General features: G+C 36.6%; 1 protein-coding gene across 1 annotated transcript in view; it reads left to right on the top strand.

Annotated features, from left to right (window-relative positions):
* Nucleotides 1–21,443, top strand: part of LOC134213435 (ejaculatory bulb-specific protein 3-like) — a 28,662-nt gene extending 7,219 nt beyond the window's left edge. The window contains exons 2-3 of the mRNA XM_062692481.1: nt 19,016–19,283; nt 20,924–21,443. Of these exons, the coding sequence (XP_062548465.1) occupies nt 19,094–19,283; nt 20,924–21,108 (375 nt within the window). The 5' untranslated portion in view covers nt 19,016–19,093 and the 3' untranslated portion in view covers nt 21,109–21,443. The remainder of the gene's footprint in view (nt 1–19,015; nt 19,284–20,923) is intronic.
* Nucleotides 21,444–27,233: the final 5,790 nt, after the last annotated feature.

The following is a 27,233-nucleotide window of genomic DNA, read 5'->3' as shown; positions in this document are numbered from 1 at the left end:
TCAGCGAGCGGTGAACATGGTTTTGGCGAGTTTCTCCGAAGAGGAACAACGTAGTGGTTCACTGGAGACCGAAACAATTATCGTTTGAGTTTAGGATGATTACTGTTGGACGGAAGAGGTACCTATGGATGGAAAAAGGTTTGATACGAAAGGGATTTGTGAGTGACTTCTTCGGTAAGTGTTTTCCTATTAAAGTTATACTAGATACATAGATGATTGTATACGAGTACTATTCGCATCATAATATAGGGATTTGAATGATTCTCATAATCATAAACTTTCACTTTATATGGCTTTATAAGGCTTTATCAGGCTCAGTGACCATTCTGCCTTATATTTACATCTTCTTGGAAAGTTTGAATATATTAGTCAAAGAAAATTATATGGACGCTCGCGAGTGAAGGTAGAAAAAGTGCTCCGATTCAGCTTCCGTCAAATTTAAGTTTTCGCGTGTGAAACTTTAACAGGAAGAGAAATAGTTTTTAGAAAAACTTCACCGCGTTGATGCCTTTGATTTTTTATATTTGATATATTTTCTCGTGGACTGGCAATTCAGACCGAATGTTTAGGATTAGTGATGTGGCAATTTATTTTCGTGGTTTTCAGCCGAAGCAGATAATGTGAGAAGTTGGAATCTCCGGTGAGCACGTTTAGATCTATTTTTTATATATCTTACTGTCGTGTAGTTTATAAGGAAAAATAGTATTCCATATTTTCACGCAACAAACAAGATAAGAAATAATTTGTATGGCAAAAATCTGTCCATAGGGGAAGGGGATAGAAAAATACAGTAAAATCTATGTAGTTAACCTTCCGTTCCAACATATTTCTGCAGTGATTGTGATCTAAAAGTGTGCCTAAAAGTGTGAATTAGTGCTTACCACTCAAAACCCGCCACTCACATGTCACATCATTGCGGAAATCATTTCTATATAAAAAAGTACTGTTCAAATTATTCTGATCACTTTCAACATCAGTATGATGAACTCGTGCGTTCCTCCATAATGCAACGCTTCATATATAATATTATTTGTTCATACATTGTGCAAATCGCTTTGCACATTATGAATTTATTTTTTACATGTTCTTTAAAAAAATAGTAGCGAATCAAGCACATAAATTCGGTGAGCTAGTTCCAGTTTTTTTCTTTGACCTTCTAAGACCCAAATTTTCGTATTCGCTTTAAAGAACTTCTTTACTGAAAAAGTTTAATGAAAGTTGAAACTTTTTGAAATTTTTATCTAATTTTTAAATGTCCGTATAATAAATTCGAAACTTACAAAAGTATCATGTATTAACCTTAGCCCTCTTTGATATCGGGTTGATTGTGGAATAATACTAAACATAAAATGTTTTATTTTCCAACGTAATATAAACTCAATTTTCCACATTTATTTAAACATTACTGAGATTTACTTTAATTACCAATTTAATTTTAAATTACATAGGAGCACGCATGAATGCTAGAACACCAACACGTCCTTATTAGCTGCTTAACACTCTAGCACAAATATCGAGTAGTGACGGTTTACTAAATCAAGTCTTAACAAAACCTTACTCCCGTTCCAATGAATAATTAGTAAAAGTTGACCATGTTTGTTTGTTGCTTGAAAGACAAATGTACAGCATTCAGAAGTCACGTACAGTCGTGATTTATTTAGATTCAGAACGGTCGGCCGGTCATCACATAATTTGTTCTGCTTTGTGCGGTTAGCAGAACGATCGCCCGATCATCGAAATGTTGTTCTGCTTTGTGCGGGTGAGTAAATTAATTAGAAAGTGAAGATTCAGCTCGCGTCAGTAAGCAGAACGATCGGCCGGTCATCGAAAAAGTTCTTCTGCTTTGTGCGGTTAGCAGAGAGATCGGCTGGTCATCGACAATTTTGTTCTGCTTAGTGCGGTCGGTAATTAAAATAAATAGTGTTCGTACGATTATGTTTTGAATTGATTAAACTACACGCTATACACGGCATACTGTTTACCAAAACGAACCCTGCCACAATACCTATCCCATATATCCAACATCCCAGTGATTTCTCGTGGAAGTGCAGATGACTCGTCGGCTTCTATCAAAGCGAGTATCACGTCAACATTTTCCTACCCATTCCTTAATTGACCTGCATTCGGACACGGCCGGCGCTGGTATTGCTTATTTTGGGTCACCAGTTCTTACATTGAAGATGATGTTAGTCGCAAACTTCATCTGTTGGTTCTCTGTGTAATTACAGCTGACCTGGCAATAACGGAGTAGCAACCGTGGGCGGTCAATCATGCTCATGCTCATGCACTTCCGAAGCCGATTACAAAGGGACTTGTGAAAAAGAAAAAAAAATTAACTTTATTTTTTTAAAGTGATATGAAAGTCATAAAGTTTGTTACCTACATTGCATGAGTTGGATTAGTTCTAGTCTTGACCGTTCCATTTTATTCCAGTCGTCAGGGGACTTCTAGAACCGTTATGTAGTACAACAATACGATCATTGATCTATTGAATTCATTGGTTTGGAATCATTTAATTGGTTGACTACACACCAAAGGCTTTTTTGACTACCGGAGAGTAGTTGTAAGCTTGTAAGGGTTTCATGTAGATCTGAGATAAATTTGTATGTTTTAAAAGAAAAATTCTAGATAGACCAACAAAAAGGCTTCAATTCCAGCAATCCAGAAATCTGTACGACTGTATTAGGATAAACAATAAAACAATAAATAATTCATTCAACAATTTTACTAAATATGGATATCTGCACCAACGGGTTTAAGTAACTAGATATTTGCTTTGTTAAAATAGTTATCAGGAAATTATTTGTATGAGGTTTTTTTTCCATTTCTATCGAATTTTCCATTTCCATCGAATCCAGATTGATCCTGAGTTGAATTTTTTCATTACCTACTTCCGCCAACCAATTCGAACTTCCAAGTGGAATTTTATTGATCGCACAGACGTGCCTCGAAACAACCGACCGACCTGCTCCTACTTGAATATTTCTCGATCCGAATAGGTTTGATAACGATCTCGGTCATCAACCAAGCCATGGAAGGGGTTTTTCATGAGCCGATTGAATCCTGTAACGATTTCGGCAATCGACCAACATATTTCAAATTTGGATTCATTGATCCAACTAGGGTCAGTGCGTGGTGACTTAAACTACCGACATACCCAGCATAGAGTTGGATTTTTCTTAATCGAAATAGGTTCCATTTTAATGCACTGGCTTTTTATTTTGACCCAAATAGATCTAATAGTGCGTGGGTTCCCAAAACAAATATTTTTTTATTGGATTTGAGTAGGTTTACTCAATCTTTCAGAAAATAGGTTTCTCCTTCCAGAAAATAATTTTCTTCTTCCAGGAAAAAAGGGTTTAGTAGAAAGTTTTTGGGCATTTAGCAATTCTTACTGCTACATTCTAATAATATTTGAATAAATGTTACAGAGGCTCATAGAAATCATTAAGGAAATATCACTATGATGCATCACGTAGAAAAAATGTGATTTCGAACACCTTTCCCTTAATAACATTTTTTGTTCTAAATATCATTTTTTTCTGAATGATTTGTAACACGAACATCCTACCTTTTCTGGATTGCTTTTAACAGGTTACTTCTTTAGATAAGATTCAAATTGCTTTATACATGTAAACAAGTGCACATTCTATTTTCTTTATTGATACACGGTCGCTCAAAAAGCTTTCGCCATGGGTTCTGGGAGTCCACGCTGCGGCTCTGACTCCAGTTTATTCAAAACTTCGTTATTTTATATGGTTTCAAACCTCAGTTCTGAGCATTATGCGTATTTTATTAAAAAGCTTAGTGGGCGTGAATGCCCTCCATTTATAAGATTACTTTACCATTCGATCAATTTTTCTTTTAGCAAAAGCAACTAAAATGTAAGAAAAAATTAACATTGTGTAATTAAAAATAATAAGTGCAGTTACAGTTCGTTCTCTGAAATCAGTAGCACCATATTCATTCTAATTTACATAAAAATTCCTCGTTATACTTCCACCAGGTGCTTCCCTCGTGATTTATATTTCTCACATATCTTATCACAACACATACCGGTTCAAATCAACAATTCAATCACAACACCTTGGAAACTGGAAAATCCACCGGCTCTAAGTACTGTAAGTGGTGCCGGCAACTAGTTCATCGAGTCCCACGGTCGAACAAGGAAACAACAACAATAATTTAGCCACATTACCTGTAATATGTTCTAAAATCTCGTTGCCGTGTGGCGGCATTTCAAATCACACCTACCGGCGCATAAATCTTCCTCAGGAAGTGAACATTTTTCGCAATTTACCGACACGCACACCTTATCGATTCGTCGATCGATGCGTATAAGTGCCCAGAGGTCACTATTACCTGTCCCAACTACCTGCGCTGTAATTAAGTGACAGTATCGTGCGCAATTATGCCAACCCACTAAGGCGAACCTGAAAACAAAAGTTTGTCTAATCCGCCGTCGTCGTCGTCGTCGTTAGCACGTCCCACGGCGGTAGTTGATGACCGTTGAACCGGCGCTAATGTTGCTGCTCATGATACATCCATTCCGATAGCAAGAGGATATGCTCGTGAATGTTCTTCTTATGGCGGGATTTCCCAGTCAGAGCGAACCTCGTTGAGAACACTATTGTTTGCACGAAATTACAGTCTGTTTTACAATTTCAAATTGCGGGTTCATCGGGGACATCGTTTCGTGACAGAGTTGATAAACTGATAAAACCCACTTGGAAGTAGTTGGTTGGATGTTTTGACGGTTGTGTTTACTCGGGGTGGAAATAGCTGCAGCGCAGACGGTGATTGAATTGACGTTGTGGCTGCTAAAGAAAACATACAAACAACCAACAATGCAATGGTACCGGGGCGGCTTCATCAGTATTCCGGAATGGTTCCACTGCTGAGACTCTACCTCATTGTGGCATTGGACATGACAGTAATGGCACGAACGATCATCGGCGAAGACAACGACGACGACTTTGAACTGACTCGATAACGTACATGTCGCGTGCTGGACTTGGGAATTAAATACTTACCTAATGGTATTAATGACTTCTTGTGACACAGCGGAAAGAAAAGTGAATCTTGTGGCTTGGGATCTAATCGAATTTTACGCTTGCACAATTTTGAAAAATAAAAACATGTATGCAGAGCCGTAGCGTGGACTTTCAGCGCCCTTGGCGAAACCTTTTGAGCCCCCTTTTTACTAAGTAAAATAAGGGATTTAGATTTGCTAAATGAAAATCTCTTTGTATCTTATATGCAACCAGGAGAAATTTCGACAGATAAACCTGGAAATTAAATGGGTTTTATTATTTAAATTTTGCCGGACTGAGAAAAGACGCATCTTAGGTTATTTACTTGACAAATGGTAATCAACCTACAAAATTCGATGAGTAATATTAATCAGGGATGCCTACATCACAAAAGTTTAACTCAATGGACGAACAATAAACCACGCTGATGATTACATTACGAGCTGGTCTATTGCACACGTGTGGCAGTTAAGCTGTTTCCGAATGGACACCTCCGGTAAGTGGATAGAGTAACCTGTCCGGATTAATAGCAACCTGTTTCCATTCCATTCACATTAGGCGTAATAGTAGTGGGTACACCATTCGCAGGCATCCCTTCCGGTTCAATCATGCAACCTAAACTCCTGTCATCCTGCTACAGTTTCTCGTTAGAATGGCAATTCGCTTCGCGGATTGAAATGCGTAACATTGGTACCGACAACGGTAACAGACGGCTTTATATTACATGTCAATTATCGTTATCGCAAATGCACATGTGGTACCCTCTTATAGCTTTCGGCGTGATCGGATTTAATGGATAATGAAATGATGCGCTTAACGGGCATGTGAAATTGGATGAGAAGAGGCATGCTTCACTAAATGATACAGCAGGTCATCACCGGGACTGAAAACTGTTGAAAGATCGAATAGATCCGAATTGCAGAATTCGCTTTAATCTATCAAGGACCTTGTTTGTGCTATAAATGCCGACTTGCTTGAACTAATCGTCAACATTCCACAACATACGTACATTCTTGCAATCAATTAAACAACGGTTCTCCCCTAACGGCGGTGGTTGCAAAACCGTTCATGCTGTCAATTAAAGGTGCACCGCTAATTAGCATCCACACGGCGTTCAAGGCCAATGTCAATCAAATCACTCTGCATCAGTAGCTGTGCGTATAGAAGACTGAACGCATCAAGTCGAAGGTTGGTGAGTTTCATGATTGACGCGTGCTTTCTGACACCTTTGCGCCCGTTCACTTCAAGTATTTTTAGATTTTTTTTGTTTGCATTGTTCAATTTCAATAGAAATTATATTGCTTTGGAAATTCTATTGCAAATTCCGATAAGAATTCCTTCGGAAATAACTTTAACAATTCCCTTAGAAATTTCTTTGCAAATACGTTTCGAAAAGTTTTCAGGTTTTGCTTAAGATTTTTTTGATATTTTTTAAATGTCTTTCATGAATTCTTTAGTTTAGTACTTTCCATTTTATTCCACTACCTTTTGTTATCTTTCCAGATACGTATTTCGACCAACTGTGAGGCCGTCTCGTACTCGACTCGACTTAAGTCACGAGGCCTCACAGTTGAGGTCAAAATACGTATCTGAAAAGATAACAAAACGTAGTGGAATCAAATGGAAAGTTCTAAAGCCAGAAATTTTGTTGGATATGTTTTCAAAGAATGAATTATAAAATCCTAAAGGAATTTTCGGAAGGGTTTCTGACAAATAAGTCAATGGAATTTCCAGAGAAACTCTTGAAGTAATTTCTGAATAATTCCTAGAAGAATGTTCGAATGACCTTCTGATTTCCGAAAGAATAAAGAATAAAAGAATATCCGAAAGGCTTCAGGAGTTTCTAATTAAATTTCCAGGGGAATGTCCGAATGAATTCCTGAAGGAATTTCCGCAAGAACTCCTGGGTAAAATTATTAAGATATTGCCAAGAGGAATTTCAAAGGAATCCCAAGAATTTATTCCTAGACCTTCGTAAGGGATTTCTTAAGGAATTACTGGATGAAATTGTTTGAGAAAATCTTGATATAATTGCTGATGTAACTCATTACAAAAATGAAGGAAATTCTTGTTCAGTTTCGGCAGGAATTTCTAAAGCAAGAAATTCATAAAATTAATTCTCCTTAAACAATATTTGAAGGTTTTACTGAAACAATTTCCATAGGTATTCTTAATGGAAATTCTGAAGGAACTACAAGAACAAAAGTTGTTTGGTCAAATATGTGATTTGACCGAATAGACCATATGGTAGACGACTATCTAGCCTAAAAGTATTTGAGCGAAAATGTCATTTGGTCCAACAGTTCCTTTGGCTGAAAAAATCGATTGTTCGAAAAGCTTAATTGGCCGAATATGCCCTTTGGCCGAAATGGTCGTTTTTCAGAAAGCACAATTTGGCCGAAAGTTTGGTTCCGCTGAATTGGTTTCTTTTTTGGGATATTTTAAAGACATTAACGGGAGAATCATTGAATTTCGCGTGGAAATCAGACCAACTTCCCCAGACAATCCTTTACGTTTTTTTCCCAGAATACTCATTTGGAAATTTGTTTCAGATTTTTCACGAGAACTCCTTTGAAGTTTTGAGCATTCTTATGAATTACCAAGAGGAGCTCTTTGGATTTTCCAAGGAACATTGTTTTGAATCTCTTCAAAATTTTAAAACTTCCAAATTTCTACAGGAAAATATTCGAAATATCCGCTTAAAGTTCCTGTTGGATTTTTGTTAAGTATTGGTAGATTTGTACACAGAAAATCCTTCATACTTGTAGAAGCTTGTAATTGGTAGAAGAAGTGCTTTAACGTTGACTTTCTCAATCTAGATTATTTGGGTCCTAAAATGAAGAATAGATATTCGATATTCTTTCAGAATACGATTTAAAATGCGTCGGAGTTTTTTTTTAATTGAAAAGCAGATGGAAAACTCTTCTCTACAGAAAAAAAAGTGGTATAATATGGTTTCAAACGCACTAGCAAAACACCGCAGGTTACTTCATTCTAACTTTTGACAGTTAATATATTGGCCCAACTTTTAGGGTTAATGGTTCATTTCTTCAGAAATGTTGCATTTTCAATAAAAGAAGTTTCTCAACCTAAAATATTTCTTAAAATGTGTTGAACACAAAAATATATTTTTTACGGCCTTAGAATGTTTTAATTTTTTTTATGAGATCGGTGCATCGATCTTTCACCGGAAAATTGCTCAAAATTTTCAAGGATTTTCTTAGGATTTCTACAGAACTTTTTTTTGTATTTTCAAGAAGAAGTTCTTGAAAAATTCTATTGGCGGAAACGGTTGAACTGATAATTTGGACTAATAATCCGTTTGCCCTAACAGGTCGTCTGATCGAAGAGGTTAATATTCCGAAAATTCCGGTTGGCCGTTTGACCGAAATGTCATTTGGCATACGGCCAAATGTTAATTATTGCACGAATAAAATGGTCCTCGTTTGGCAAAATGGCCTTTTGGTCAAATGACCATTGAACAAAATTGTCGTCGAAAATGGTTTGATCGAAAATGAAGTTTGGCCGAAAGCGGCTTTATGGAATACTCGAAAGGAATGCCGAACTGGTAATTTGACCGAAACAGTTGTTTGCCCTAACAGGTCATTTGACTGAAATTGTCGTTCGGCCGAAAAAGTCGTTAGACCGAAATGCAATTTGGTGAGAATGGTCATTTGGCAGAAAAACCAAATGGCGTCCAAAAATGTCCTTTCTACAAACCAATCATTTTGGTCAAATGATACTTTCTGCGAAAAGTGTCGTTCGGCTGAATTGCTCATTTTGCTAAAAAGTTGTTTAGCCGAATAAATATATATATATCATATGGCAGAAAATGACGTAATCATATGGCATATGATATAAATCATTTGGCAGAAAATGACGTTCGGCTGAAAGGATTGTTTTGCAAAACAGACATTTTGGGACAAAATGGCTGTTTCCGCCAAGCGGAATTTTCGGTAAAATTACCAGTTCGGTCGAATGTCCCTTTCGACCAAACTACCTGATAGCAGTTTCGGAAATACGTTCAATTCGACTTAATGGCATTTGGTTAGATGACTTTTGGCTTAAAGGTCAATATCGACTTTAAAAGTAGAGAGATTACAAAATTTCGTTCAATAATCGTTTGACAGAAAGGCCATTTCGCCTTAAATGTCATTTGGCCAAACGGGTGGACATTTTTGACCGTTCAGCCACTTACATTTGGCCATATGACTCGTTGGGCCAAACGTCCTTTCGGCCAAATGGTCCATTCTGTCAAACGACCATTTATGTCAAACGGAATTTTCGGACTGATGACCGGTCAAACAACCGTTTCGATCAAACGACCTGTTAGTTTATCGGTCAAATTACCAGTTCGGTCGTATTTTGCTTTCAGCCAATGGAATTTCCCAAGAATTTCTTATAAACAAAACACTAGTCGTGAGATAACTGCAACATATTTACTTTTTAGTTAGCGAATTTCGTTCGTTATAACTGCAATGCATTCTAGACGTCAAACGGTTGTCAGTCGACGTCAGATGCAATAGAAATGCACCTGATTGTGCAGCGTAATGCAGCTTGACATCGTTCTAAAGTTCAGCGATTCGATAGCTGCAAAACTGTTGCAACTATCAAATTGCATTTTAAAAGCATTGCAGTTAAATGACTTGCAGTTATCGAACGTCTTCTGTACAAAGAATTTCTCGTAGAATTCCAAAGTTTAAAATTAAATTCCGAGCAATTTTTCGTTGAAATCCAAAGATTTTTTTTACTGAAATCTACATTTTGAACAATCTTTCGTGGAAATTATAAAGAACTTTCCGTTGAAATTCCGGAGAATTTCTCGTGAAAATTTCAAAGAATTTCCCTTGAAACCTCTTTAGAGTCTCCCGTAAATATTCTGAAGATTTTTTTGTTTTAACGTTGGCCATGCCAAACTATCCGTCCTAATAACTTTAGTCTGAGCTTAAACGTTAAAACACCCATTCTACCGGTCGCATTCTTCTACAATTGTGAAGACTTCATTGTGTAAGAGTTTATCATGTAAATTTCGACGAATTTCCTGCTGAAATCCACAACAATTTTCTTTGAGAATCCCAAAGAGCTTCTGTTGGTAATTCCAAAAAAAATCTCGAACCTTCAAAGTAGTTCCATTGAAAAATCCGAAAATAATTTTCAAATGAATATTTTAGAAAACTTAGTATTTTCTGGAGATTGATTTTTCAGGTGAAATTTGATAGTATCCGTTCATTGTCTTGAAAATATCCTAAAAAGCAAAAATAATAATATGTTTAATTATCAAATACCCCGAATGAGCAATCACAGGACATATGTGGTCACTTACATCTATATTAGTGACAGAATAAGGAAGCAAATAAAGCTCAAATTCAAAGGACAAATATTGCCAGTAGGCCTTTAAGCCTTGACAAATCTATTCAAAAAGCATTTTATTACGAAGATGCCGAAAAAAAGGTGATATTGCAAATTAACTTGCTCCGAAGTCAAAACACATATAACTATTAGTAGACTATTAGATTGATTTAAACCATCAACCCACCAAGCCCTTCACGATACAACAGTGACCGCTATCGATATGCCTCATGCGTGGTAAACCTTAAAAGATTAGAAATGAACAATGATTTGAGACGCGCGAGGAACAGAAAATCTGGGAAAACCTATTAATCACGTAACACAGATATTGGCCTTCTTCAACTCCCTTCAACTCGTTACACTTTACACGTTGAGCTTACGTAGTTTATGAATATCTATATATATAAAAATGAAATGGTCTGTGTTCGTATCCGCATAACTCGAAAACGGCTGGATGGATTTTCTTCATTTCTCCAGCAGACATGTTCGATACCGTTTCCGAGGGGTTTATATGATATTTCCTCATGCGAAAATTTCGCGTAAGGATGAGCAAATTGTGAAAAACTAAAATTAGGATTCGTATGGGAATTTCACATGGGCATTTTCGCCTACTATGCAGGACAACGTCTGCCGGGTCGACTAGTTACTTTATAAAAGTACTTCTAAGGACTGTATCGAAAATAAGTTATCCCCATCATTTTATTTGAATAAAATCGGATGAATTTTGAATTTTTTTTTTAAATTTTCTAGCAATATATGTTAATTCTGCTTGTTAAGTTTTATGAAAAAATATAATACTGAACGAATATTGCACTCTTCCAACATTTATTCGAGCATTTTTCTTCCTGGTCACAAATCGACATAAAATTGCCTCGTTTTTTAACATGATTACTTTCTGGTTCAAATTCCGGTCATTTGATTTTGATTTTCTTCCTTTTCCGACAGGTTAGCAAACGTGTAGTATTCCCCAAGCTTGTTGACCATGAATTTTTACCTTTGGAGGTGGATAGCGAAACGCTTGGTCAAATTATCCACCTTGATGCCCTTCTTCCGGAGCCATGTGTCCAAAACTCGAATTTCAATATCACTTTCAATTTGCGATACATCGGAAACAACAAATTTTCAACAAACAAACAAATTCTTATTTGAAACTTAACATATGAATACATCGATTGCAGGGTAAAACAAACCAATACCTTCGTGAGCTTCAGAGTAGTAGCACTTTGAAAGTGGATAACTTATTTTCGATACAGTCCTTACCTACGAAATCAGCATATTCTATTCCAATCTTCCACTCTAGTCACATGATAGACTGTCCTGGAAGCCAAAGATTATTGTAGCCAAACTCATGCCCATTTACTATTACCTGGTGTAATTGACCTTAAAAAAGTTTAGCATGATCAGAATCCCAAAGATCGGTTTGTAGCAAATGCATACAAATGCATCATTTTACATCCAAAATGTCCACAAGGACCCCAGAATCCAGTAAGCCATAGCTTCATTATGGCAATACTCAAAATTCAATACAACAATATACAAATAAAACCGGGAAAATACTTCCTTGAGTTTGATCCGTCAGTCATTTGATGAACAGAGAGATTCGCATCATGTTCTCCACCGGCATTCAACACAATTTCTTCTCACCTTTTGTCACATTTCAACAGTATTCCATCTCCCGGGAATCTAACTAATCAGTGTTGGGAAAAACTCAAATAGTCAAATCTCATCCACGATTCAAATCAAGCGCGAGGCAAACCCACCTGACTCATGACCCAGAGAACAGTGTTGTAAAATGTCATTTGCATTCGTTTGTATAATTTTCCCAGAACTTGTTTCAGAAGGTAGCTATCAATTCATGTTGTATGACGAACTTATAGCGGTTAAATGGGCCTACAACTTTGTCTAACGAGACTTTGCTGTAAATATGTAATCTGGGGCGTGGGAGGCAAAATGTCATTCAAATGACATTATGTCAAATGACACGTGACATTTTGGAGAGTTCTCACTCTCCAGCCTTTGATGTTATACTTAGAGCAATGTACCCTTGGACAAAAATATAACCCTACTCAAGCGTTATGAGTACATTCAAAATTATGGAAGAAATTTTGCTTCTAAAGAAAGTTATGAGCAAATTAGTCAAATGACATACAGATGACATTTTGCAAGCCTGCCAGAGAATCGTTCATGATACGACTCGCGATTTGCATCATTGCATGACTTCTACTTTTTCTTTTTCGTTGAATTCATCTGTTCTACGTTCTTTGCTTGAAACAATGAAAAATAAATCCATACGTAAACAGAAAATAGGCTTCGATTGGGTTTTGATGCTTTTTGGAGTGAAATCATTTTCGGCGAATGAGCGATAATAATAATAACAATTCAATTCGTTCAATGTATAACAATTATATATATTCTTTTTTTTACTTCATGAATAACTATTATATATTTTCTTTGTAAGCAAGTGTGCGGCTGAACTCCGCCGAACGCTTGGTCGCTTGTGTCTGTCTTATCGAGCGTGCAACTCCGTTGTTGCCCGAGTAGGGAAGAGCCAAGTCATGGCCTGCTATTCACTGGTCAATGCTGGCAACCGAACCGTTATACGGATGATATTTGCATGTCTGTCATCAATACTCGCTGAAAGTGGATTGACCAATTTCTAATATATCTCACCCCCGCATTCCCCTTGTTATCTCACTTAAATGGAGAAAAAAAGCCATTGACTCTAAATTTAACTAACAACTATTTACATCGCATTTTTTTTTCTTAAATAACAGCCAAGCCTACAGTGTTGTCTGCGACAACACAAGCCGAAAACTGAAATGGTTTTATATTGCTTTCAAATCATTTTGCTTTCCAACTTACATGAGTAGTTTTCCCTTATTCACAAAAACTGTTCTACTTTTCCAAATTCTGCTTCAGATTTCGCAAGCTAAATACATATTTCTTTTATATAAATTTCCATACTTATTCATCTTTTCAATTTCCTTTCGCTTCGCTATGTGTACATAAGCAATATAATCTGGTTTACTCCCTGCAAATTCTAACTAATTTTATTCTTCAATTCCTGGTTTTTCTATACTGTTCACCGTAGCAACATTAAATATCGATCGCAATAGTTTCAAAAAATCACCTTTCTCCTAATCCTTGTTTTTGTTTATTTTATTGTCCCCAACGAAGTTTACTATTGCGAGAAGATAGAAAAATTCGAACGAGGGTCCGACGGTCGACCGTCGGAAAGCTGTTCCGCAAACGTCAAATCACTTGATGCACGGAAAATAATGTTGGTTGATTTTTTCGGTGTGAATGTTGATTATTGAAATCAAAGAGAATATGTAACTTTAAACAAGTGTTACTTGCCGCTATATATTTTAAATAAGTTTTATGGTACTTTCAAGGCATTTCGGAACGTATTTATGCGTTTTTGAAACATTCTAGACTTCTCTAATATTCTTGATATCAAGGAATATCAACACTTTTCGCACAGTGCATGTCATTTGAAGTTTCCGACACTCAGTCTTCTTCTTCTTCTTTGCTCCGCAAAATTAGAAGTTTTCTCTGTTCTCGCAATATTTGTACCTACCAAATTCATCCACCACATTTCACCCACCAATCGCATAGGGTTGCCAGGTGCCGCAACACTGGCACTTTCGACTTTACAAGTGGAAACCGATGAGAAAATGAATCATTTGCTTCGGCACTACTCTAGAGTTCTTTCGAAATTTTAACTCTTTTAAGTCAAACCAATTAAGAAACAAATAATTTATTTCGTCGCTCTTCCAGAGCGTCTTCAACATCACAAGTCGAAACCGATGAGTAAATCATTCAATCCGACGCTCTTCGACATCACAAGTCGAAACCGATGAGAAAATCATTCAATTCGATGCTTGCTCAGAGCGTCTTCGACATCACAAGTCGAAACCGATGAGAATATCAGTCAGAAAATCATTCAATCTGAAGCATTCCCAGTGCGTCTTCGACATCACAAGTCGAAAAACGATGGTCAAATAGTTCAATCCGACGCTTTTCCAGAGCGTCTTCGACATCACAAGTCAAAAACCAATGAGCAAATCATTCAATCCGACACTTTGCAAGAGCGTCTTCAACAAGATCCTGGAGAGATCCTGAAAACTTGCCGCCGTATCCTGATAGATGTCGATTGCTCGGTTTAGACAAGCTGGGAAACCGACGAAAAATACAGCCATCTTTGTTTATTGCTAAACTATTAGCTGCTGAAACTGATGCCCCCGACCTTCTATCCATGATGAACTTCCGTGTACCGAATAGATCACTGCGGAATACTACTTTACTACAACCACGCTACCATCGAACGGTGTTTGGATACAATGAACCGATCTCGGCATGTATTCGCGCATTCACGGCTGTCGAAGATTTATTCGAGTTCAACGAGCCAACTACACGTTTCGTAAATCGGGTTAAACGTTTGTTAAACTAGTAATAAGTTTTTATTTCTATTAAGACTGTTTGTCAGATAGACCATTTTAAATACAAATACAAATACAAATACAAATACAAAACAACGCAAACCGAAAACCGATGGACAAATCATTCAATCCGACGCTCTTCCTGAGCGTCTTCGGCATCACAAATCGAAAGCGATGAGCAAATCATTCGTTCCGACGCTCTTCCAGCGCGTCTTCGACATTACATGTCGAAACCGATGAGCAAATCATTCAATCCGACGCTCTTCTAGAGCGTCTTCGACATTACATAAACAAACCCGCTGGCTCTCCCGTACAAAAATCCAAGATGGCTGAATCGTGAATTTGGCAGATTGGAACACCTAGTGGTGTATTCATCTTGGCGTGGACGGATCTAAGAACTGCTTCCGTCAATAGTATGAAAAAATAAAAGGAACTTCCCCACGGGTTTCCTGCAAATCTAGTCCGAGGGTTCCGAGGGTCGATCTTGAAGGCAATTCAAAACTTTACAAGAACACATTAACACAATCGGAAAATTAGAAAATAAACACTTTTTGGATGAAACGCAAACCTTACGTCGGGATGTGTCATAAAAACCTCCTTTCACGACGCTTGCTTCGATCGAACTGCATTTCCATATATTTTTTTAGATTTCTACAAGAATATCTTTTGGGAATTCTGCTGGAAATTCTCCGGAAATTACTTTGAAAATTCGAACAGCAGTAAATTGTTTTGTAAACTGTTTGGAAGCGGGATTACAGTCGACCCATCAACACACTTCTTCGGATATTCTCGAGAATTCAGTAATCGTTCAGGTGATATTTCATTAACTTATTCTAAAGTTTGTTCGGAAAATCCTCCCCAAAGAATTAATTCGGCTAGTCACACAGAACTTCTTTCAGGTATTCCAAGAATTCCATCGTGAATTTCTTCTCTCTCCTCAAGGAATTTCTTCAAAACTAATCTAGAATTTAATAAATCTAGAAATACCTTCAAATATTCTTTAAGGAATTCTTTTGAAACTTTTGAAAATTCTGTCGGAATTCCTACGATTTTTTTTCGGAAATACCTACGGAAATTGCTTCAGGAAAATCTTCCGAAGGGAACTTAAGAGAATTCCTTCGGAAGTATCTTTAAGATTTCTTTTGGTTATGACTTTGGGAATATGCGCAAATTGTCTTAGGAATTCCTTCGAACTTTTTTTAGAAATTGTTTCAGCATTTATTTACGACATTTCTTAAATAAAACTTAAATTTCTTAACTCGGAAGCTCTAGAAATGCATTTTTGGAGTTCTTACGACAATTCTTCAGAACATCATCCAGGAATTACTTTGATTTTTTTTTAATTCCTTCGGACATTCCTCCGGAAATTTAATAATATATTTTTTTAATACCTTCGGATTTTCCTTTAGGTTTTTTTTTGAGAATCACTTCTGAAATTTATTCAGAAATTCTATCAGCATCATTCGGAAATTACTTCAAGCAGTACAATTTACTTTCGTAAACTTCATCTGGAAATTCCTTTGAGATTTCTTTTAGACACTCTTCCGAAAATTCCTTTCCTATTTCATTCTCTAATAAATTAGCTGACCCGGGGAATTTTACCTCGCCAAAAATTTATCAATATTATTTGATACAAATTTTTGCAGTTTCATCGTATAAAGAAAAATACTACAAATAAGAATTAGCTATAATTGGGCTATCCATTCTTGAGTGATGCGCAGTCGTACAAATGCCACCTTTGTTTTATATACACTGGATTCTGTTTTTACACGATTTACATTTTCTCAATTTTACTCTATTTTTAAATAATTAATGCATATTAATTATCATGTGATTTTGCTTTGATTTATTCAGAATTTTTTGAAACATGTTGCAAAGATTTTGGTGGTAAATTGAAAATACGAGCGAAAAAAATCAAGTTGAAATATAATATAATAAACTATCGGATTAGTTCCTGCAGACATTTTGAATGGGAATATCCATTAATGACGTAACGCATTTTCAATCCCCCTCCCCCTATGTCACACTTTTTGTAAGAAACATTTAAAAATTTTGTATGAATCGTCACACTTTGCTTAACCCCACCCCCATCCCCAATCTAAGCGTTACGTAATTTGTGGACGCTCCCAAAGAAATTTCATTTGGATTTATTTAATGAATATCCGACGGATTTCCTGGAAGAAGTTTCCAAAGTATTTCCGAGGAAATTTTCAAAGGAATTTCAAGAGAATTCCTAAAGAAATTTCTAAAGAACCGCTGAACGCTCTCTGAAGAAATTTCTGAAAGAATTTGTAAGGGAATTTCCGAAGAAATTTTCATAATTTTCGTGGGACTGCTTCTTCGAATTTTCAAAAAAAAATGTTATGTCGGAAATGTCTTCAGGAGCTCCGTTGACACTTCCGTTAGCAAATAGTTCGGGAACACCTAAGGAAATTTCTAAAATGTTGTCCTAGATTTGTGGAAGGGATTTTTGCTGGTAATTCCGGAGGATTTACTTGCGAAATTTCCGAAGGAATGGAACTTCCTACGGTGTCCAAAGGAATAATTTTTGAATTGGAAGTTTTTGGAAACACATTCCAAAGAATTTCTAGAGATCTTTTCAATAAATTAGACGATTGCATGGCATAAGACGACAAAATGCAATTATTTTGTAATTCTTGAAATTGCCTGACATTTTTTTAATTGATTTATCGCTTGACTGATTAAAGCCTTCAATTGGTCGAGTTCTGCCAAAACGCATCAAGCATACTTGTTCTAGGATATCCTTAGTTATGGGGTAGTGGGAAATCCAATACGATTTTTAATCTTAATTAAATCTGGGCAGAAAAAAATGGGTAATTTTTTGTTGGCGCTTGGTACAATTTAGCAGAACCCCGGCATAATTGTAGTTCTTACATCCAACCAGCGGATGGCAGATTTTAATACAGATCTGCATATGAACCTCACAGAAACTGTATAATAATTTGGCATATACAATTTTGGAAGATTTTAAGACAATTGTTGTATTGAATTCTTACAGATTTGCATTATATCAATACAGTTATTATTATTTATTCAGACTCTCAGGCAATATCTGTATAAAACGCTTTCAGAATTGTATATGCCAAGATTTTATACAATAAATTGTCAGATTTGTTTTTTGGGTATTCTACTGACACCAAATTATAAATAAACCAACAACGGCAGAAATGCTGGTACCCCCCCAGTCAACATTTTGGTACCTATAACTCTTGATATAGGTTATTATATAAGAACCAACTTAATCGTAAATAATGCACAGATTGGCTATATCCGTACCAAAGTGTAGGCGATATAGGTACAAACGAGGGTTATTTTACGATTTTTCCCGACATCAAAAGAACATTATTACGATTAAACATTAAAATATAGAAAATTAAAAAAAATCCTAACAGCACCAAGTCCCGAACATGCGATCTTTAGATTTGCAGGCGGATACTCTACCACTGCACCATACTGCACATCTTGAAGTGAGATAGATTTTTGTTCAACATAAACTACACAATTTATATCTTTACAACTGCTTGGAACGTCTACAAGCCATTTGGACTGAAGTGGTTTCGATTGTATTACGATTCACGTAGACATTCATTCACACTGATATAGGATATTGCAAGGAATATAAGTCATTACGGGTTTTTATTTACACAATTACGATTGATTTTCACTACAGTAAAAATTATCGTATACGATGCATTCAATACAACATTGTTCTACAATAATCTGACAAAATTTGATATGGAATGCGATTTAGATTTTTGATGGATGCAAATGCGACTTTATTTGCTGTTTGTTATACGATATGTGGTTTACTGGGCCACCATTACCAGAGCTCTGGCGCCTTCAGTGTAAAGTACCAGTCGGGTCATGTTCAAGATACTGAATACGACCGTACTGATGGGGTCAAATTATTGATCTGAAAATGTGGTATTGGGGCCAACTGTAAATAGTTTTTATATAGACATTTGGGCTTTCTTAAACTGAGATAGCTTTCTAGACTGAGATAGCCACACGATTGATCTGTAAAGTTACAAACTGGTGGATTTAAATGGAAAAGTTTTCGTCACATGAAAACTGAAGACAAGACTAGATAAGCTCTAAAAACAATATTCCATTCAATTTTCATATTTTGAAGAAACCAATATTTATTTCCCAATCGTTTTTCATTCACAGAACACCACATTGCTCTCAAAGTCAAAAGCGGCAATCATCACACCCCAAAACCCACCAATAACCACATATTAGAACAGAATGAAATCGCTCGGTCTGATTGTGCTCGGTGTTGCCGCCCTGATGGCCACCGCTTCCGCCCAGAAGTACACCGACAAGTTTGACAACATCAACGTGGACCAGGTGCTGAGCAACGATCGGATCCTAAACAACTACCTTAAGTGTCTGCTCGAAAAAGGACCCTGCACCCAGGAGGGACGTGAACTGAAAAGTAAGTTTTGGATGGGATTTCCTCTGTTTTCGGTCGAATGTGTTTGTCTGTTTGGGATGGGATTTGCACTATTGTATGATTCTCCATAAGATAAAATGGAAAGTGGCTTTCCATTAGGGCTATTCCGGTGCCGACAGTAAAGAGGATTATCAAAATAGACCAACCGGTTCCTAAGTGCTTCAATTTGCGAAGAAAAGTGGTGTATCGTAGTCTACAGTTTCAAACAGACATAAAATGCTTTTCGGTAATTATGTATCGATCATACGACCTCGACTGCAGCATGATATTTCATTAAGTCGGCACGTGAGGGTATTTTTCGTATCGATTTAGACAAAATGGATAATGTCATGTCAATGTCACAAAATACACAAATTCATGCATTAGTAGCTATGTAATGTATTGGAAATCTTGATACAAAACCGAAACGCTACTTCACCGTAACACTACTGATCGTCATATTTCAACCATGTGAATATAAATTGAGCATTATTGAATGTCTATTAATTCATATGAAAGTATCAAGGAAAACTGATGGTTGAGTATCTAATTGTGTAAACGTCGGCATTAAACTATTGACACTTGGCAAACAGTATTAAGTATAAGCACTTCGCTTTTTGCACGCATGACGGAAACCGTACAATGATTTGCATTTGGAAGTGATTCTCCAAAGAAGTTTGCCGGTGCTTCGCTTTTAAGTGGAAATAATCCGATGATAACATCATGACTATGAGGCACCAGTTGACATTTATCGATAAACTTGAATCCTAAGCTTGAGCCCTGGTGCAAAATGTTTCGGTGAGCCGTTTCTATTACCCCGAAGTTACAGTTGAATAATTCTTTTGAAAAATATAAATAAGTAATGAAAACATGACACCTCCATAAACTGTGCTTTCACCGTCAATAATTCTTCCCTTCAAACGGGATGCCCGTTTTCAGGGATTTATGTTAAACGAAGCTTTCGTTGGCATTCATTTTTCTTCGCTATAGAATTTCACCGCTCGTACCGAGGCTTCCTCATCCGTACGACCATAACGGCTGACTCCAATGAATAGGATCAATTTACATGAACCATGGAAATGAAGATGCTGGAAAGTTGTTTCGCTTGGTTTGTAATTGTGACACGGGCGGGGTTTTCATTTGCCTTTGACTTTAGAAATCAAATGCTGATTACGTACCTACCTCCTCAAAGTAAACGGTCAGCGGTAAACGCTTCAATGTTAATCGAATAATTATTGTTAAAGGGGTTTGCTCAACTTCTGATGAAATATAAGTAAATGAACATCCCTTTTTAACTGCTGTGAATATCTTCTTATTTTCAATTTCAATACCGCTTATTTTCTACTTTCCTTACGTTAAAGAAATTATGACGCGGGCGCCTTATTCAAATGCACAATCGCTCTTTTCGAGCGATTTAGTGCAAATAAGGTAAAATTTAAATTCGTCAAAATACGTGCAAGTTGTAGCCTAAGTGTCACCCAGTGAAATCCAGATCTTCAAAACAAATTCTAATTCTATGAAAATATGAAAAACCTAAACTGTCGAATCATAACTCGTCTCTCAGTGTTTTTTTTTGCATACTATTCTATCTTATCTAACAATCAAACACTTATCTTCGTGAATTCCTTTCATTCCATTCACAGAAACCCTCCCGGACGCCCTTCGCTCCAACTGCGAAAAGTGCAGCGAAAAGCAGCGAACCAACTCGCGCAAGGTGATCAGCCATCTGGAGGCGAAGAAACCGGCCGAATGGAAGAAACTGCTCGACAAGTACGACCCGGAGGGTCTCTACAAGAGCAAGTTCGAGAAGATTAACAAGCGACCCTAAGCTTCGGCGCAGACGTGATATTTCTCGCGTGTGTTGTCCCTACTACCGACCTGATGGCAGCGGGTGGCCTATTATTTGTGATAGATTCGAATCACTCCGATTGTGCGAGTGACAACGAAAGTTGTTTCGAGGGTCAGCAACATAGAAGCAGTATTTCAGTTGGGGGAAGATAAATGAAGGCATTTTGAAATCGCGAATGACAAACCTTATTTGGTACAACATTGGCATACAATGTATAAGTAGAAATTAGATAAGTGTAAATTTCTGTAAATTTAGAAACCAATTAAGTTAGCAATAGTTGTTTGACAAATAATAAAAGTTTACTGAATTTATAATGACCATCATATATTCTATATTAACCAAATGTTTAGATGAAACTACATAGTTGAAATTTAATATTCCCAACAAATTGCATGTTTTCCCAATGCATCACACCCAACGCACCATTGTGTCTAAATCCGCTCTAAAGAGTGCCACCACATCATACAACCCGCCACCATTATCCGCGTCATCCTTGCTGTCCATCATATTACTGCTTGTAGCTGTTATTAAAAGGATGCTACTACCATTTCATTTCCGGGAAGCACAGAAATTCCAGACTGGCAGACAACAAGAGCGCATCGTTTGAAAAAACACGAACGATGCATGTTGCATCATATTTACGTAGGGTAAGATGGGGAAGAGGTGTTATATTTTATCGACTATTTACTGGTAACATTTAAGAATTTATCCTAGACCTAGAAATAATTGACTTGGGAAATAGCAAATATATTATATTAACAATATGGTTCACTTCGAGTTTTTCCATACAACGAAATGGCGAACAATTTGCCGGTGATAACAACATCATCTAGCGAGCAAAGAGGAATCTAAACATGTTTTTTCTAGCTTGTGCTGGAAAACCCTCCTGCCATCTTCCGGTGAGTAGTCATACAGTTGTTCGATGACATTTTACAGTGTGGGGATGTCCATACATTTTTCAATAAATCGATTACCGAAATATCGACTTTGATAAATGCAAACACTACTGTAAATATTTCGATGAAGCAGTGCAAAGCAGACAAACTACACCTTTGCTTCAATCGTTCAAACTGTGGAAGCCGTTCCGTAAACATTAAAATGATTGTTCCACTGTAAACATTTCTATCATTTTCTGCAGCAAGAAATTTGATTAATTCTTTCTGAATATTATCGATATTATTCCAGTGCATCATTCTTCTTCCTCTTCGGTGTCCTAAATTCCTACTGGAACTTAAGGCTCAAGACTCCGTAACTCTGTTTTGAAAATTAATGACGTTATTGCTAGTTAGTATTGGTTAGGCAACTTGTACGAAAAAGTGACGAAAATTTGAGGTGGGTGGAAATGGGGTGGTAAAAGCTTGTCAGCTGCTACATAATGTTGCCAGATGCAACAAAATGTTTATTTTTGAGCATTTATGAAATATTTATTATATGGAAACTTATTTTAAATTTCTTCATACACCACTGGGCTTTGAACATGCAGTGTTGGGAAAAGTACAGTAAAACACTTTGATTCTCCAAATATTTACATTTTATCCGGTAAAATTTCGTGCACTGAGCAGTCGAGCACACTGAGACAGTTTCCCAAATAAATGTAAGACGAAATTAAGTCTTTTTTATTCTTCATCCGCAGACTGTTTGTTTGCTGCTGCGTGAGTCTCGTGCCATCCATCCACACTTTCTTGTGCGCAGTGCAAATAGAACAGAATCGAGTTGAATTAGGCTGTGGCACACAGCCTTGAAAGAGTGCTAGCCACAGATACTGATTTATTAGTGCTAATCTGTAAAATGAGTAAGGAATAACAAAATGTATATTTGCCACCAAAACCGGCTATACGTTGAGAAATTATTCTACGAAAACATTGATTGTGGGGGAAGAAAATAGTAAAAGTATGTGCTGCCGTCTGCTTGGTCGTGGCTGCTGCTACGGCTGCCGTAGTTTTGTTTTTTTCGACTGCATGGTAGGATGAATGGTACGGTCAAATTAAATGTCAACCATTCTCCACCCTGCCATCAGAAGCTTGCATAATCTTTTCTTTTTTTTTTTGGTTGATTTGATTAATTCGACAAACCACAGTAATTATTTGATCAAATAAATCTGGCAACGATGAAATGATGATTCTTTTCTTGTATATGCATAAAGTTGTTTGCGTGTCGACTAGCATATTCGATGTATTGTTTTGATATTTCTAAGTTGCTTTGCTGAGATTTTGAGCGCACTATTTCACCTAATGCGGTAGTGAATTTGGAATGTTCCGAATTTTGCAACATTCACAATACGGCCGTCAAATTTGTCTCTCACTTCAAATTTTTTAAAGCAGTTTTCGTTGGTTTTTCGATATGAAGTGAAGAAATTGGTGTTCAACATCAAAGACAAAAGTGAAAGTTAGGTAGTGAATTATGTTTAGTTGTGATAAAATCAAGAAAACGGCGAGAAAAGAACAAGTGAAAAACTGAGTGCATTTGTATGTGTGTGTCTCGATCGTTCGGAGTTGGTGTGTGTATAATTAGCATACGAAAATTTGTCTAGGAAAAAAGCAGTTTTAAGCGCTTTTCAGTCAATTAATTGATAATTAATTTGCTAGGTGAGTGAAAAATTCATATGAAAATACCATGAATATACGTTGACAGGGGTAAGTTGGTGAATAGCAGTGAAATACTGAATTTTGGCTAAAATTGCATTAGTATTAGTGCGAATGAGAACAAAATCATCTTCATCATCAAATTGATTACGGTTTATAGAGCCTTAACACCTGCGTTGCAACTTATTATGAATTGAAAACTTTTTGCTGCCCACCATTGATTGAATGAATATGTATCTTGAGTGGAAAGCCATGAAGATGACACTCATCCGATTGCGTTTTGTTATGTTACGCTTATCATAATGGGTATGATTATTTGGTTACATTTAGACATGGAAAGTGAATTGAACAAGTCGCTTGGATTAAACGCGTCCAAACACCTTCGCTCAACTCACTTGAACGGACAGTAAGTTGAACATGTTTAACTCTTGGCAAGTAAATTGCATTAAACTAAGCTGTTCAATTCACTTGCCCTTTCAAAACGTAGCATTACGGTGAGATATTTCGGCTAAACTTAATTACGCCTATTTTATTGTGCTTTCTCGATTTCGTATCCAATATCAGATATTTTTGGGATTTAATAGATTATTTTCGATACTTTCGCAAGAAAAACTAGTTGAACGTACCCGACCTTGCTCGGGATTATACTACAGTCGCTCTCCACATCTCGATATTGAAGGGACCATCGAGATAGGGAGAGATCGAGGAATGGAAGGAAAATTTAAATGGGTACTAGATCCAAAACAGCTTGTTGCTATGAACAACGATAACAAAACAAATATCATTGCTTATTGTTGATCTTTATTGTTGTCGTCCAAATATGGTCTAGTAGCCTAAAAATTTAAACATATCGACATAAGGAGAGTGAATCCAGAACAAAATACGATTACAACACATCGGGATAGAAAGATTTCAAGATAGGAAAGTTATCGAGATGTAGAAAGCCAAAATGTTTGTAGATTGAAAGGACCGAGGAAACCATCGACATAGGGAGAGATATCGAGATATAGAACATCGAGATTTACAGAGTCAACTATATTTTGCATTCTTACTGTCAATTCTTGAGTTCATTCAGCGCCGCACTCTAGATCATTTTAGCGCGATCGTATTGGGTTTCTTACAACTCGCATCAAAATTGTATTTTCACAATTTCTCAACTTTCTCCTCAAAATTTAGTGATATTTTATAACACAGCAGTCCTCAAGACGATTCGATTAATGAGAAACCCGTACAAATCGGTCAACCCGTTCGTGAGTTATATTGCCTCAAAAGAAATGCAAACTCATTTTTATATAGAGAGATTGTACCACAAATATAATTATGTTTGAATTACATTTATATCAGACTCTCATATCGGGCAGTTTGTTCACAAAAGTACGTTTCTCTCTGTCAAATCATAATCAACAAATTGATAACAATTTGAGAATTCTCAAAAATGGGATTATGCATGCGAGTTAATTTGAAAAGAAATCATCATTGATTTTATAAAATCAAGATAATTCAACGCGGTGTGTGACAAAAAAATGAGCATCGCTAATACTTTCACTACGTGAAAATATAGCTCATATGGGCCAAACACATGGGAAAACTGTCAAAACGCACGCAAACGTGTCCATTGTGTTTGACCCTTTAGGCTTTCATTTCGTGACTATTTGAAAAAAAATCTACCGAGGGTCATAAACAACTTTTTTTCTCCCTTAAACGGAACCTTTTAGTTGTAAAACAGTCAATTATTTACCACGTCACTACTAAATGAGTTACCTCGAGTTTTTCTTCCAATTATCATATAAAAAATTAAGGAGGAATCGATTATTGCCAAGTTATAGTCTAAATAACTTGTTAATGGAAGCTCAAGCGTCAAAGAGCATAATGAAGCCAAACTCGATAAATGTATGAAATCCTCTGAAAATAGCTGAGAAACGCTTGGATGGAGATTATGCACTGGTTCGATATCTTTTTTACATATATACCCAATTCTTTCTCAACACCTGCCAAAATTGAAACTTGTTATGCGAATGAATAAGTTTAACTGATGGTGTCATAAAATTATTCAAAATGATTGATCATGCTAAACAATAATCTACCATAGTAATATAAAAGCCTTCCTTAGCCATGCGGTGATATCCCAAGCAACATTACAAGTTTTATTCCGCTTTAGGGATGGTTTTAAATATCAATTTAAAATAATTGTAACAGCAATATCCCTGATCTCCTTGAATATATTGATATTTCTCCTAATATATTTATAATGCAAATCAACTACCAAAAAGTGTTTTACGTGGTGAAAACATTGTCTAATCATGAATTATTGGAACGATTAATTGAGATACGGTTTACACTGAGTGAAAGCTTTTGAGTATTCCTTTAGCTATGTAGGTTTTCTTTTAACCTGCGCTTGATGGGGAAACTTCATTAACAGTACAACGAAAAAATAATTTTCTCCATACTAATTTGCATGCAATCTTGAAACGGCTTGTGCTAAATCAGTTTTAATCCAAATGAGCTCAAATTTTCAGGGGAAACTCAGAACATGGTAAAGAATCAGATGAGCACTGCTCATCTCACAAGTAGGTAAAATATTTTGATCATATCATCCTTGAAAATGTGATAAAAATCATTACGTTTTCAAAAATCCTTGAATGTCGGAATTCCATCGTTTTTCTAGCTCAAACAATCATTTTGTAAACTCTTATGCATCTATATATCTAGAAATCATAAATCTATAAATCTCTACGAATTTTGTTAATTTACATTTAAATTCAAAAAGTGTAACAAAACATAAGTAAATTGATCAGGGTCACTTCCTTGCTGTTAAAAAATACCAGTGAGTTTAACCATTGCCTAGCGGTAATGTTTGCTAGCCAAATGTTGAATTCAATAAATTCGGCTCCGTAAGTGTGTGTGTACAACGATCGTCATATGTTGAGTAGTTTAATTATAACGTGTATCGTGTATCGTGGCGCCACATGTGGGGTCGCCAGAATTTCGTGAGAGTGAATCATATTGTTATTATATTATGCATCTCGAGATAAAATAGAATACTGCGGCTTCCTGCTGGTTGCTTCTCAGGTAATCGCAACGGTCACTAAACACAACAGTGTCAATGAAAATCTCACCCACTGTATGCACTTGCCATGATAAACACTCTCCATGTACTCAGTGACTCCGGTTGCCTCTCACTAATACAATCGAACACTGTTGTCATTTCGCGAAATGCACGTGGTTTTGTTTCGAGCGGGAAAATTCTGCCTATCTTTTAACACGGCGGCTATCTTGACGTTTACCTTCACAGTCGAGCCTGCGAGTGTAAGACCGCCGCAGCATTCTAGGAAAAGATTAGCGCAACAATAGTACATTTGATAAAAGTGTTGCAGTCAAATGAGCAAACAGCAACATGGTGTGCAAAACAGAGAGCGAGTAGGTGCACCGGCATGGTCCCGCCGGATACAGTTCAACGAGCAATATCAAATTTATTATACATTTCCACAAAAATATGCCTACCACACTTCTGCTACAACATTT

Source organism: Armigeres subalbatus, chromosome 2, assembly GCF_024139115.2.
Source record: "Armigeres subalbatus isolate Guangzhou_Male chromosome 2, GZ_Asu_2, whole genome shotgun sequence".
Taxonomy (NCBI): domain Eukaryota; kingdom Metazoa; phylum Arthropoda; class Insecta; order Diptera; family Culicidae; genus Armigeres; species Armigeres subalbatus.
The sequence above is the reverse complement of the archived record's forward strand: the minus strand, read 5'-3'. Positions and strand labels throughout refer to the sequence as shown.